The sequence below is a fragment of the Fonticula alba genome (assembly GCF_000388065.1).
Source record: "Fonticula alba strain ATCC 38817 unplaced genomic scaffold supercont2.4, whole genome shotgun sequence".
Classification (NCBI taxonomy): domain Eukaryota; order Rotosphaerida; family Fonticulaceae; genus Fonticula; species Fonticula alba.
The window spans coordinates 442961-452675 of NW_009242974.1; the positions used below are offsets into that span (position 1 = coordinate 442961).

Consider the following 9715-nt stretch of genomic DNA (forward strand, 5'->3'; position numbering starts at 1 on the left):
TCGACGAGGACTCCGATACCCGTCTGGCTCGCCGCGGTACATTACTCCTCCTCATTCTTTCTTTCTTCCCTCGCTCGCTCTCTCTCTCTCTCTCTGTGATTTGTCCGCCTCTTTTCATTTGCCCCGTCACCTCTCCCCGGCCGCGTGGATCTTTCTCCGCCCTCCCCCCCCCCCCCATCTCCCTCTCTCCTTCTCACCCTTGCCTTTAGCTATTCGCGATACCACCGAGATGGCGCGTGACATGGACACCGTCCTGCGCCAGTACTTGCGCTTCGTCAAGCCCTCCTACGATGACTTCATCTTCCCCACCAAGAAGTATGCCGATCTGCTGATCCCTCGCGCGGCTCAGAACGAGGGTGCGTGCCGGTCTTTTCTTTCTGTCGCCCCCCTTCTCCTCCTCGTGCTGGGGCCATTCACAATGCGAACCATCTGCCTATCAGCCGCCGCCCACACACCCATCGTCTAACATGCCCCCCCCCCCCCCCCAACTACCATCACTACGGCCATTTAGTGGCTGTCGACTTGATTGTCCAGCACCTGAGCGAGAACATGCGCCGTCCCCGGCGTCCATCCATCTCCCACACCCCCCTCATGCAGTACCAGGAGCTCTCCAACTAGTGGCCTCCTGCCCGCCATGTATCCGGGACTCCCTGGCGCGTGTCTTGCCATGCTCCCCCCCCCCTCCCCATCACATTTGCGGCCCATGCCGGCTCGTCGGAGCAACAATCCACTGTTCTGGCATTTTGGTGCCCCCCCCCCTCCCTTCCCCTTGCACAGCCGCCCAGGCACTGAGTCCCAAAATAGAGTGTTCATCTTGTCCCTCCTCCACCTTTGTGCATACCCACACACTGGCACAAAGTGCGACAGCTGCATCTGTTCGGAAGGCGCATCGGCCATGGAGAGGCCCACGCGCCCTCCTTTTGTCGAGGAGAAGACTGGACAAGTCAGCGGCGACCATTTCCAGGGCGCCTGGCCTGGGGAGTGAATAGGAGACTCGGCGACAGGCGCCCGACCATCGGCTCGCCGAAAAGGATATCCCCCTGTGTCGGGTCCTGTTCAAGGACCAGCCGGGCCAGGTTGCGCTGCTTGCTCCACTCCGGCGTGAATGGAGGCAACAGGTCCCGGTCACGAGTGGCCCTATTCGTTGACCGTGGTGTCGAGCAGACCACCGGGGCAGGCGCCGGGGCGGAGGTCGGGACAGGGGTCGGGACAGAAGCCGCCACAGGAGCAGGAGCCACAGCGGCAACCGGCAAGGTGGCCACCTCCGGCAGGTCCAGACTTGTCGGCGTGGCCCCTGCCCCGGTGGGGGTTTCGTAGTTGGCCGCCAGCTCGCGCAGGGAGGAGGTCACGGCCGCTGCAAAGCGGATGGGCTGCTGCTCGAGCGGCGTCACCGGCCGGTGCCCGGCATCCAGGGCTCGCTGGGCCACCACGGCAGCCATCGACAGGGGGCCCGAGCCTGCCCCGGTGCCAGCCGATCGAAGCCGGCGTTCTTGAGGCACGGGCACACCGCCGGGCACGTCGGAAGCGGCTCCCTGGCCGGGGTCCCCATCGCTGGGCACCGGCTGCGACAGTGTCTCCTGCCGGGGGAGGCCCGATGGGCGGGCGCCATCCGGCTCGAAGTCCAAATGCACCGGCGCCCCGGGCCGACTGGCTGGACGCCGCTCCACGAAGAAGGGCATCCCCTCACTGGCGGTGGCCGTTGCTGCCGGCAGAGACTCCCTGTTCATCTGACGGCCGATCTTGGCCGGAGGCTCGGCCTCGCCGGGGACGATGCTGTCCACGGCGGTCAGCGGTCGCTTCAAGACCGGCGCCGGGCGATTGTCCGTCGCGTCGGCGCCCGTGGCGGCGGTGCCGACAAACGCAGACGCGCCAGATCCACCGGCCACCGAGTACTGCCGCGATGCCAGCTTGCTCATGGCTGGGAAGGTGCATGGCCAGGGCGAGGTGGGTCAGTGGTCTTTGCAAGCAGGCCGAGCGAAGGGGAGAGCCGGGCATGGCCCATGCATGCCCCCGGAGCCAAGCCCATGTAACGCACCGGCCCGGATGGTGTCAAGTCGGGACACCGTGGATGGCCGATCGGCCGATGGGGGGTCGCCGCCCCCCGCCGGCCCCGCCGGGACCAGGGAGGCCGCCGGCTGCAAGGGCCCAGCCCCGGGGCCGCCGGCGCTCGGGCAGCCGGAAAGTGTGAAATCCAACCCCTGCCCGGTGATGACCCGGCTGGCAATCGACTGGATGGAGGGGTGGGCGAAGTTGCCGACCGCGCGGTCGCCACTGCCGCGACCGGCCCCGGGAGGCTCATCGGCCGGCGGGGCCGTGACCTCGGGCGCAGTGTCCGGCCGCCCGGGCACCGGGGCCGTATGTGAAGGGAGGGAGGGGATGCTGGCGGCCAGCGAGCCGAGCGGCGCCAGTGGGACCACCAGCGCCGGCGCCGCGGCCTGGCTGGCAGAGGGGACCATCACACGTGGGAGACGGGGGGCCGCAGCAATGCCAGCCGGTGGGGGGACCTCTTCCACCGGGGACGAGGTCGACGCCTCCGGCCCCAGGGGGGGCGGCCCCTGCGCCGAGGCGCCCAGCAAGGCCTGGCCGGCCAGGCGCTTTTGCCGGATCTGCCCAAGGGAGGCCGACAACGAGGCGGCCGGGGCCCCGGGAGGAGCGTCAAGTTCCGGGTGGGATGCCTGCGGCGGGTCTGGGGGCACTTGCGCCGGCAGGGGCGAGGCCGGCCGGAGGGCCACCTCGGGCTCCGGGTCGGCCGCCCGCTCGGGCTTCGGTCGCGGGCTATGGCGGGCTGGCATGGTCGAGGAGCGCAGGGAGCCCGAGCAGGCCGACGAGGATGGGTCTGACAGGGGGGGCGAGGGTGGGGCCGTGGCCGTGGCCGTGGCCGTGGCCGACCCGGAGGCCTGGTGCGAAGGCCCGTGGGCCGTTGGCATCGATCCAGTCGGACCCCCGGCCGAGGACCGAGACGACTCGGCCGGCGACAGGAGATCCGACACCGAGAGACTATGGCCACTGGCGGCCTCCGGCCCGGATGTCGACACACCGAGCAGCGACCGGCCGAAGGGCGGATCCGAGAGCAGGGGCACGCGCGGCCGGCCCCGGGCGTTTTGGACCGCCCGGCCAGCAGCCTCGTGGATGGAGAAGGAAGAAAGGAGCAGGCTCTCCCCCAGCAGCGGCCCGGGGAAGTCAGCCAGTGCGGTGGCGGTGGTGGCGGTGGTGGCGGTGGTGGCGGTGGTGCTGGCCGAAGGACCGGTGGCGGCCGCAGCAATGGCGGCGGCGGCGGCGGCGGCGGCGGCAGCGGTGGTGCTTGGCGGGCCTGCGATCAAGGGGCCGGCAGGACGCCCGGCCGGGGCCGACACGCTCCGGCCATCCAGGAGTTTTGGCTTGGGCGAATGGCCGGCGTGAGGGGCCCCGGCCCCGGACCGGACGGGCTGACGAAACCTGCAGATGCGCCAGGGCCGGCAAGGAGGGGGGGGGGAGAGGCAGGAGGTGAGAGACGAGCGCGGGGGATGGGGGACGCCAGCGCGTGCGCGGCAAACGAGAATGGCCCACATGCATGGGGTCGACGCACATCATGTTGAGATCTCGGTCATAGCCGGCCAGGCTGCCAAGGCCAATGCGCAAGGTCCGGTCGAAGGCGTCATACACGTCGTCGTGCTCCTGGCGAACGGCCGACCACTGCTGGTGCAGCCAGGCCGATAGGTAGGCGGGGTTCGGGTCCGCGACCGGAGGCGGCATTGAGGGTGGCGGGGGGGACCGCGCGGCAGCCATGCCAGGGCGAGCGTCCGACCGGGGGGCGGCCGACATGGTTGTCCGTTTATGTGTGTGCGTGTGCGTGCGTGTGTGCGCGTGCGTGTGCGCGTGCACCGGTCTTCCTGGCTCTCTCTCTCTCTCTGTGTGTGCGTGCCTTTGGCCGCCTCGATCCTTCCTCTCGACCTGTGTATCTGTGTGAACGCACGCGCCGAGCGACGAGGGAATTCACATGCACCCGAGGTCTCAAGCGGCCCGTGGTCCGAGAGCGGGGGGCAAGCAAGGGCAGGGAGTCACGAAGAGGCGCACAGCAGGCAAGGTGCGAGTGCAAGGGCAAAGGGGACAGGGAGGTGGGACGGAAGGGGGGAAGGGGAATGGCAGGGTGATCGGGCAAAAGAGGCGCGAAGAGGGGGCAAGGGGGGGCGGAGATCGGTGGCGGTGATGCCCACAGGTGCGGGGGTTGGGAGGGACCGCGGTACTAGTTGAAGAGGAAGAAACTGGATTTTCGAACCCGAGATCACGCGCAGCGCCGATTGGTCAGCCTGCCGTGGGAAGCGTGCAGTTCTATGATACCAGAATACATCCCGGGGGCCTGATCGGCGCCGGTCTGGCCCGCCACCCAAAGCCGAGTGAGGTGTACTAATTTCCCCTCGGCGCTGCCAGATTGCGCGGAAAGAAGGGAGGGCCGACGAGAGCCGGGGGGGGGGGGGGGGGACAGGGGGCGGCACGGGGAGGTACTTGGGCGGGCATCCGGATGGCGGAAGGGCTCCGGGGAGGCGACTTAGCCACCTTTCCCCCTTCGCACCTGCTTCCCCCTTGTCCCACCTTTCCTCCACCACCACCACCACCACCACCAGCAACTTCCATCATGGGCGCAAGGGCTTCCAGCGCGACTTCCGGCACGACCTCCAGCCTGAGGGCGGTTGGCGTGCAGACGGACATCCTCCAGGCATTGGACCAGGTCCCCCTGGAGCGGCCCCTGTCGGGGGTCGGCGAGCGCATCATCGCGGGGTTCCTGCTGAGCGCCGCGGCCGATGCGATTGGCTTCCGGAATGGCCATTTCGAGTTTAACCCCTCCAGCGAGCGGATTCTGGCCGAGGTGGCGGCCATGGGCGGGCCGTTGGGCATCTCGCTCGATCCGCGGAGCTGGCTGATCAGCGACGACACGGTCATGCAAATGGCCACCGGGTCGGCCCTGCTGGCGGCCCTGCACCCGGGCCCCTCGGAGTCCGGGCTGCTGACGGACCGGGGCGACTGGCGCGCGGCCCTGGCGTCCATCATGCCGACCATGGCCCAGGCGTATGTCGAGTGCCTGGCGGACACCTCCGACCGGGCCTTCGGCTTGCAGACGATCCACGCGCTGAAGGGCCTGAGCCAGCGCCTGGCCGCCGGCGAGGCCGGGCCCATGGGCTTGGCGGCGGAGCCGAGCCCGCGTGCGGGTGGCTGCGGGGCGGCCATGCGCTCCGCGTGCATTGGCGTCCTCTTCCCCTTTGCGCGGTATCCCCGGACGCTGGTGGCCCTGGCGGTGGAGTCCGGCCGGTTGACGCACAACCACCCGGTTGGCTTCCTGGGGTCGGTGGCGTCGGCGCTCTTCACCTCGCTGGCCTTGGATGATGCGGTGCCGGTGACCGACTGGGCGCTGGTCCTGCTGGAGGAGGCGCTGCCGCTGGCGCGCGAGCACCTGTCGGACTTGCGTTCCGCCGGGGACCTGGCCCCGGAGGAGCATGACTTCCTGGCGGACTTCGCCTACTTCGAGACGCACCTCCGGGAGTATGTGGCCCGGCGGGGGCTGTCCCGCGACCGGCCCGGGGCCGTTACCTTCCCGGAGGACTTTGCCGAGCCGGCCGCGCGCGACCGGCACTTCAAGGCCATCAGCTTCTCGGGCTTCGCCGGCGGGTCGGGCCACGACGCGGTTTTGATTGCCCTCGATGCGTTGCTCTATTCCGGCGGCCAGTGGGCCACCTTCCTGGAGGTGGGATCGCTGCATGGCGGCGACAGCGACTCGACCGGTGCCATCGGGGGCTTCTGGTTCGGGGCCCGGTATGGCGCGGCCCAGGTCCCGGCCGGGCACATTGGGCCCGCGCATCTGGAATACCACGAGCCGCTGACCCGGCTGGCGGCCGGGGTGGCCGCGTGTGTCGAGATCCCGGAGGTATGAGATTCGTGCTGGGCCGTGTCCCGGGCAAGTGCCCGATGTCTGCGGGTATTCGGCGGGGTTTCCCCCCCCTCCGGTATCAGCATGGCTGTCCCGTGTGCAGTCTTGTGCAATGTGTATGAATGTATGTATATATGCATGTGTGTGTGTCTCATACAAGTGGAGGTCTGCATAGGTGCCTCCCTCTCTCCGGCGACCTCTGCGGTCGATTGTCTGTTGCCCCTTTCTGCCGTGCCGTGCCCTGCATGTTCACCTACTACGGGGGGGGGGATTGACAAATGTACTGAAGGTGTATTTCCCGTCCCCTGCACATCTTTCTCTTCGTCTCTCTCTCTCTCTCTCTCTCTCACGGACGGTCCGTGGCGGGGTCATGGGTGCCAGGCAGGGTGCAGCCATGGCGGCATGTGGCGGGGGCAGGAACGGCAAGGACTCACGGGGATGGCGCGTCGGCGATCTGCGCAACCAGTTTGGCCACCTGATCGGCGGTAGGCCGGTGCTCGGGCTCGGTGGCCAGGCACCGCTCGACCACGTCCCGGAGCCGGAGCATGGGCTCCGGCTTGTCGAAGAGCCCCTCCTCTTCGACGTCCAGGAGGGCCAGCCGCTCGCCGGACCGGACCAGCTGCTCGATCTCCTGGTAGTTGAGCGGTCCCCAGGGGAGCTGCGAGCCGGCGGTGCAGGGGGGGGGGGGGGGGGGCGCGGGGGGTGCAGAGGGTCGCGGCGTGAGTGTGCGCGCGGGGAGAGACAGGGCAAGGAGCAGCAGCAAACACGGGGCATGGAGGCACAAATATGGCCGGCCATGGGCAGGCTCGATCGGGAGACATGTGCCAGGTACGCACCTGGCGAGAGATGATCTCATAAAACAGGACCCCCAGGGCGTAAACGTCGCTTTGGAGATCCTGCTCGAAGGGCCACTGGCCGCCTCCGCTCTGGGCAGCCGGGCGGCGGGGCCAAGCCGAGGGGGCACATTGGGAAGGAAACCGATGGCGAGGATGATGCAGTGTACATGTGCGTATGTGAGGAGAATGGCCCGGCGCGCCGGTGGCAATGGAGCGGATGCAGTTGAGAAAGGAAAAGAGGAAGAAGCGGGCGGGCCGGCCGGCCAAGCACCTGGGCGTATGACCGGGAGAAAACCTCCGGTGCGGCATAGCGCGGCGAGAAGCCAGCCACCAGGACCATGTCGGTGGCGCTGGAGGCACTGAGGGCCGGGTTGGCCGGCGACCCCGGGGGCGTGTGGGGGGTGGTGGTTTGGGGGGGGGGGCATGGTGGCCATTTGGGCGCATGCGCCAGGGCGCGCATGCACATGCATGTTTATGCATGTCTGGGTGTTAGGGGCGGTGGGCTGGGCAGGGAGGGCAATGTGGGCGCGAATGCGTGCGCAACCGGCCGGCGGCCGGCGAGGCGGATGCCCGCCACCCGGCCACCCGGCCACACAGGGTCACGGCCGGGACGTACGTGGTCCGAGCCAGGCCGAAGTCGCAGAAGGCCGGCTCTAGGTAGGCGGCCGCGGGGGGCGCCTGGCCGGGCCGAGGCACCGGCTGCCGGAGGAGCACATTGGCGCTCTTGATGTCGCGGTGGGCGATGCCAAGGAAGTGCATGCCGGCCACGGCGCCGGCCAGGCACCGGGCGTGGTGCAAAATCTCGCCCACCGGCAGCCGCGGGATGATGGGGGCCGGAGGGGCCGGGCCGTCGGGCCCGGCGGCGCGGATGGCCTCGGCCGCGGCCAAATGCGCCGGCGACCGGTGCAGGTACCGGTACATGTCGGTGTCGTACAGGTGGGTGACGATCATCGGCGGATCGGTGGTATACCCGACCAGGGGGACGATGTTGCTGTTGAAGGACAGCGACCACATGATGGCGATTTCCTGGCGGAAGCGCTGGGTCAGGTACTTCTCCTGGCGCCGGCGCTGCTGGGAGAAGGCCCACCACCGGGACCCGGGGGCGGCCGGGGGGAGGGCGGCCCCGGGCCCGGCGGCCAACGGCCCGCCCCCGCCGGCGGTCCCCTGCGGCGCCATGCGCTTGGCGGCCACCAGCTCGGACCCCACCCGGCGGACGATCTCCGGGTCCAGGAGCCGAGCCCGGAGGACCATCCCGGTGGCGCCCTTGCCCACTCGGTCCAGGAGCTCCAGCTGCCGGGCCTCCCCGGTGGCCACCATCTCCAGGAACCCGGGCACCGAGATGGTTTCGAAGGTGTTGAGCACGGTGTCCAGCTGGCCGGGCCCGAGGGCCCCGGTGCCAAGGGCCCCCTCGGCATCGGCCGCAAGCCAGGACACATCGGGCATCTTTTCCCCGGGCAAGGCCCCCTGACGCAGGCAGGCCTGGTATTGGGCCGCACCGTCGGCCAGGGCGGTGGCGGTGGCGGCGGCGGCGGCGGCGGCGGCGACATGGCGTGCGCGCCGCCGGCGCCCGGCCGCCGACACGGCCAGCCCGGCCGCCGCGGCCACCATGGCCAGGCCCCCGGCCAGGGCCACCAGGACCGGCAGCAGGGCGCCCCCGCTCCGCCCGGGCACTTGGCCCACCGTGAAGTCAAACAGCAGCCCGGTGCGCTCCCAGGTGTCGGCCACCAGGAGCGACCCGGAGAACACCTGTGCCCGGAAGGCCCCGCCTCGGTAGAGGGTGGCGTTGAGGCTCAGCCGGGGCTCCTCCCGGATGAATGTCTCCCCGACGGCCGGGCCTGGGGGGGTGTCCTCGCGAGCCGCGGCCAGGCCGGCGGCCGGGCCCCCTTCCGGCAGGGGCTCCAGTACCACCAGGTACTGGTCCGCATCGGGCGACGGGTCCCACCGGAGGAGGAGCACCTCATCGGCGGCCAGCTCCACCGTGTACCGGGGCCCCGGCGGCCGGGGGAGTGTCCGGCGCTGGAGAAGCAGCCCCTCCTCCAGCCGGGGGATCGGCATGCGGGGCGTGGCCTCGGTCGGGCTGGCCGAGCCGCTGGCAGCCGAGCCGTGGCCATGGGTCGAGTCGCTGGCCGAAGTGCCGGCCGGGCCGCCGCCGGGGGCCTCGTCGCCGGGGGCCGCCGGCAGCCGGCGGGCCAGCGCCCGGCCGGGCCGATCGCCCGACGGCCCCACCTGGGCATCCGGATCGTTGTAGCTCAGCACCAGCTGGTAGAGATCCTCCTGCAGGGCCGGCAGCCCGGTGACATTGTACCGGCCCACCTCCGGCAGGGCCCCCGGGCCGGAGTGCAGCACGGCCACCGTGGCAAAGGTCAAGGTCCCGGGGATGTGGCGCCGGACTTCGAGACCCGGGGCCAGGGGGGCCAACCGGGCGGCCGCCCCCTCCGGCAAGCGCCACCGGGCCTGCAGCGTGTCATGGGCCAACGGCTCCAGCTGGAAGGTGGCCATGTGCGGGGTGCTGGTCCGGGCCAAGTCCAACTGGCACAGGGCCAGCAGGGCCGCCTCATTCAGCAGGTCCTCCTCCGCCGGCTCCGGGCTGGCGGAGGGGGCTTCCCAACGCCAGGCATGCGCCGGGCCGTCGCCCAGCCCCGCGACCGGCCGCGGGGCGGCCCACGTCTTGTCCGCCCGGCAGTCCAGCCGGAAGTCCCCGGTGAAGCCAACCGGACACCGCAGGGCCAGGCTCTCCAGGGTGGGGGTTTCCAAAAAGCGCAGCCCCAGCACCTCGACCTCGGGGCACTGGCGCCGCACGCACCCGGGCCCGGGCAGCTCCTGCCATTGGTCCTCCTCCGAGCACTCCAGCAGCAGGTCGCCCTCGTGCAGGGGGCCGCAATCGGCCCGCACCGTGTCCCCGGCCACGGCCTGCTCCCAGCAAATGTGCTCCCGACACTGTGCCGGGCAGATGATGTCTGCGCGATGGGGCGGGGGGGGG

At 70.4% G+C, this 9715-nt stretch overlaps 4 protein-coding genes across 4 annotated transcripts in view; 2 read left to right on the forward strand and 2 right to left on the reverse strand.

The window, feature by feature from the left end:
- Positions 1 to 229: 229 nt before the first annotated feature.
- Positions 230 to 618, forward strand: H696_02645 (uridine kinase; the record flags this gene model as incomplete). Its single annotated transcript, XM_009496557.1, has 2 exons — positions 230 to 356; positions 512 to 618. The coding sequence occupies 2 exons, from the start codon at positions 230 to 232 to the stop codon at positions 616 to 618; spliced, it is 234 nt and encodes a 77-aa protein (XP_009494832.1).
- A 241-nt stretch (positions 619 to 859) lies between these two features.
- H696_02646 (hypothetical protein) lies at positions 860 to 3838 on the reverse strand. The gene is made up of 3 exons (XM_009496558.1): positions 3566 to 3838; positions 2036 to 3435; positions 860 to 1918 (listed from the first exon to the last, which is right to left on the reverse strand). The coding sequence occupies exons 1-3, from the start codon at positions 3799 to 3801 to the stop codon at positions 945 to 947; spliced, it is 2610 nt and encodes an 869-aa protein (XP_009494833.1). The 5' UTR covers positions 3802 to 3838; the 3' UTR covers positions 860 to 944.
- Positions 3839 to 4612: 774 nt separating this feature from the next.
- On the forward strand, positions 4613 to 5902 carry H696_02647 (hypothetical protein; the record flags this gene model as incomplete). Its single annotated transcript, XM_009496559.1, has 1 exon — positions 4613 to 5902. One exon carries the CDS (start codon positions 4613 to 4615, stop codon positions 5900 to 5902), a length of 1290 nt encoding a protein of 429 aa, XP_009494834.1.
- Positions 5903 to 6329: 427 nt separating this feature from the next.
- H696_02648 (serine/threonine protein kinase) overlaps positions 6330 to 9715 on the reverse strand; it is a gene marked incomplete at both ends in the record, with an annotated part of 5249 nt that continues 1863 nt past the window's right edge. The window contains 4 exons of the mRNA XM_009496560.1: positions 6330 to 6557; positions 6736 to 6825; positions 7007 to 7094; positions 7352 to 9692. Coding sequence (XP_009494835.1) covers positions 6330 to 6557; positions 6736 to 6825; positions 7007 to 7094; positions 7352 to 9692 — 2747 coding nt within the window. The remainder of the gene's footprint in view (positions 6558 to 6735; positions 6826 to 7006; positions 7095 to 7351; positions 9693 to 9715) is intronic.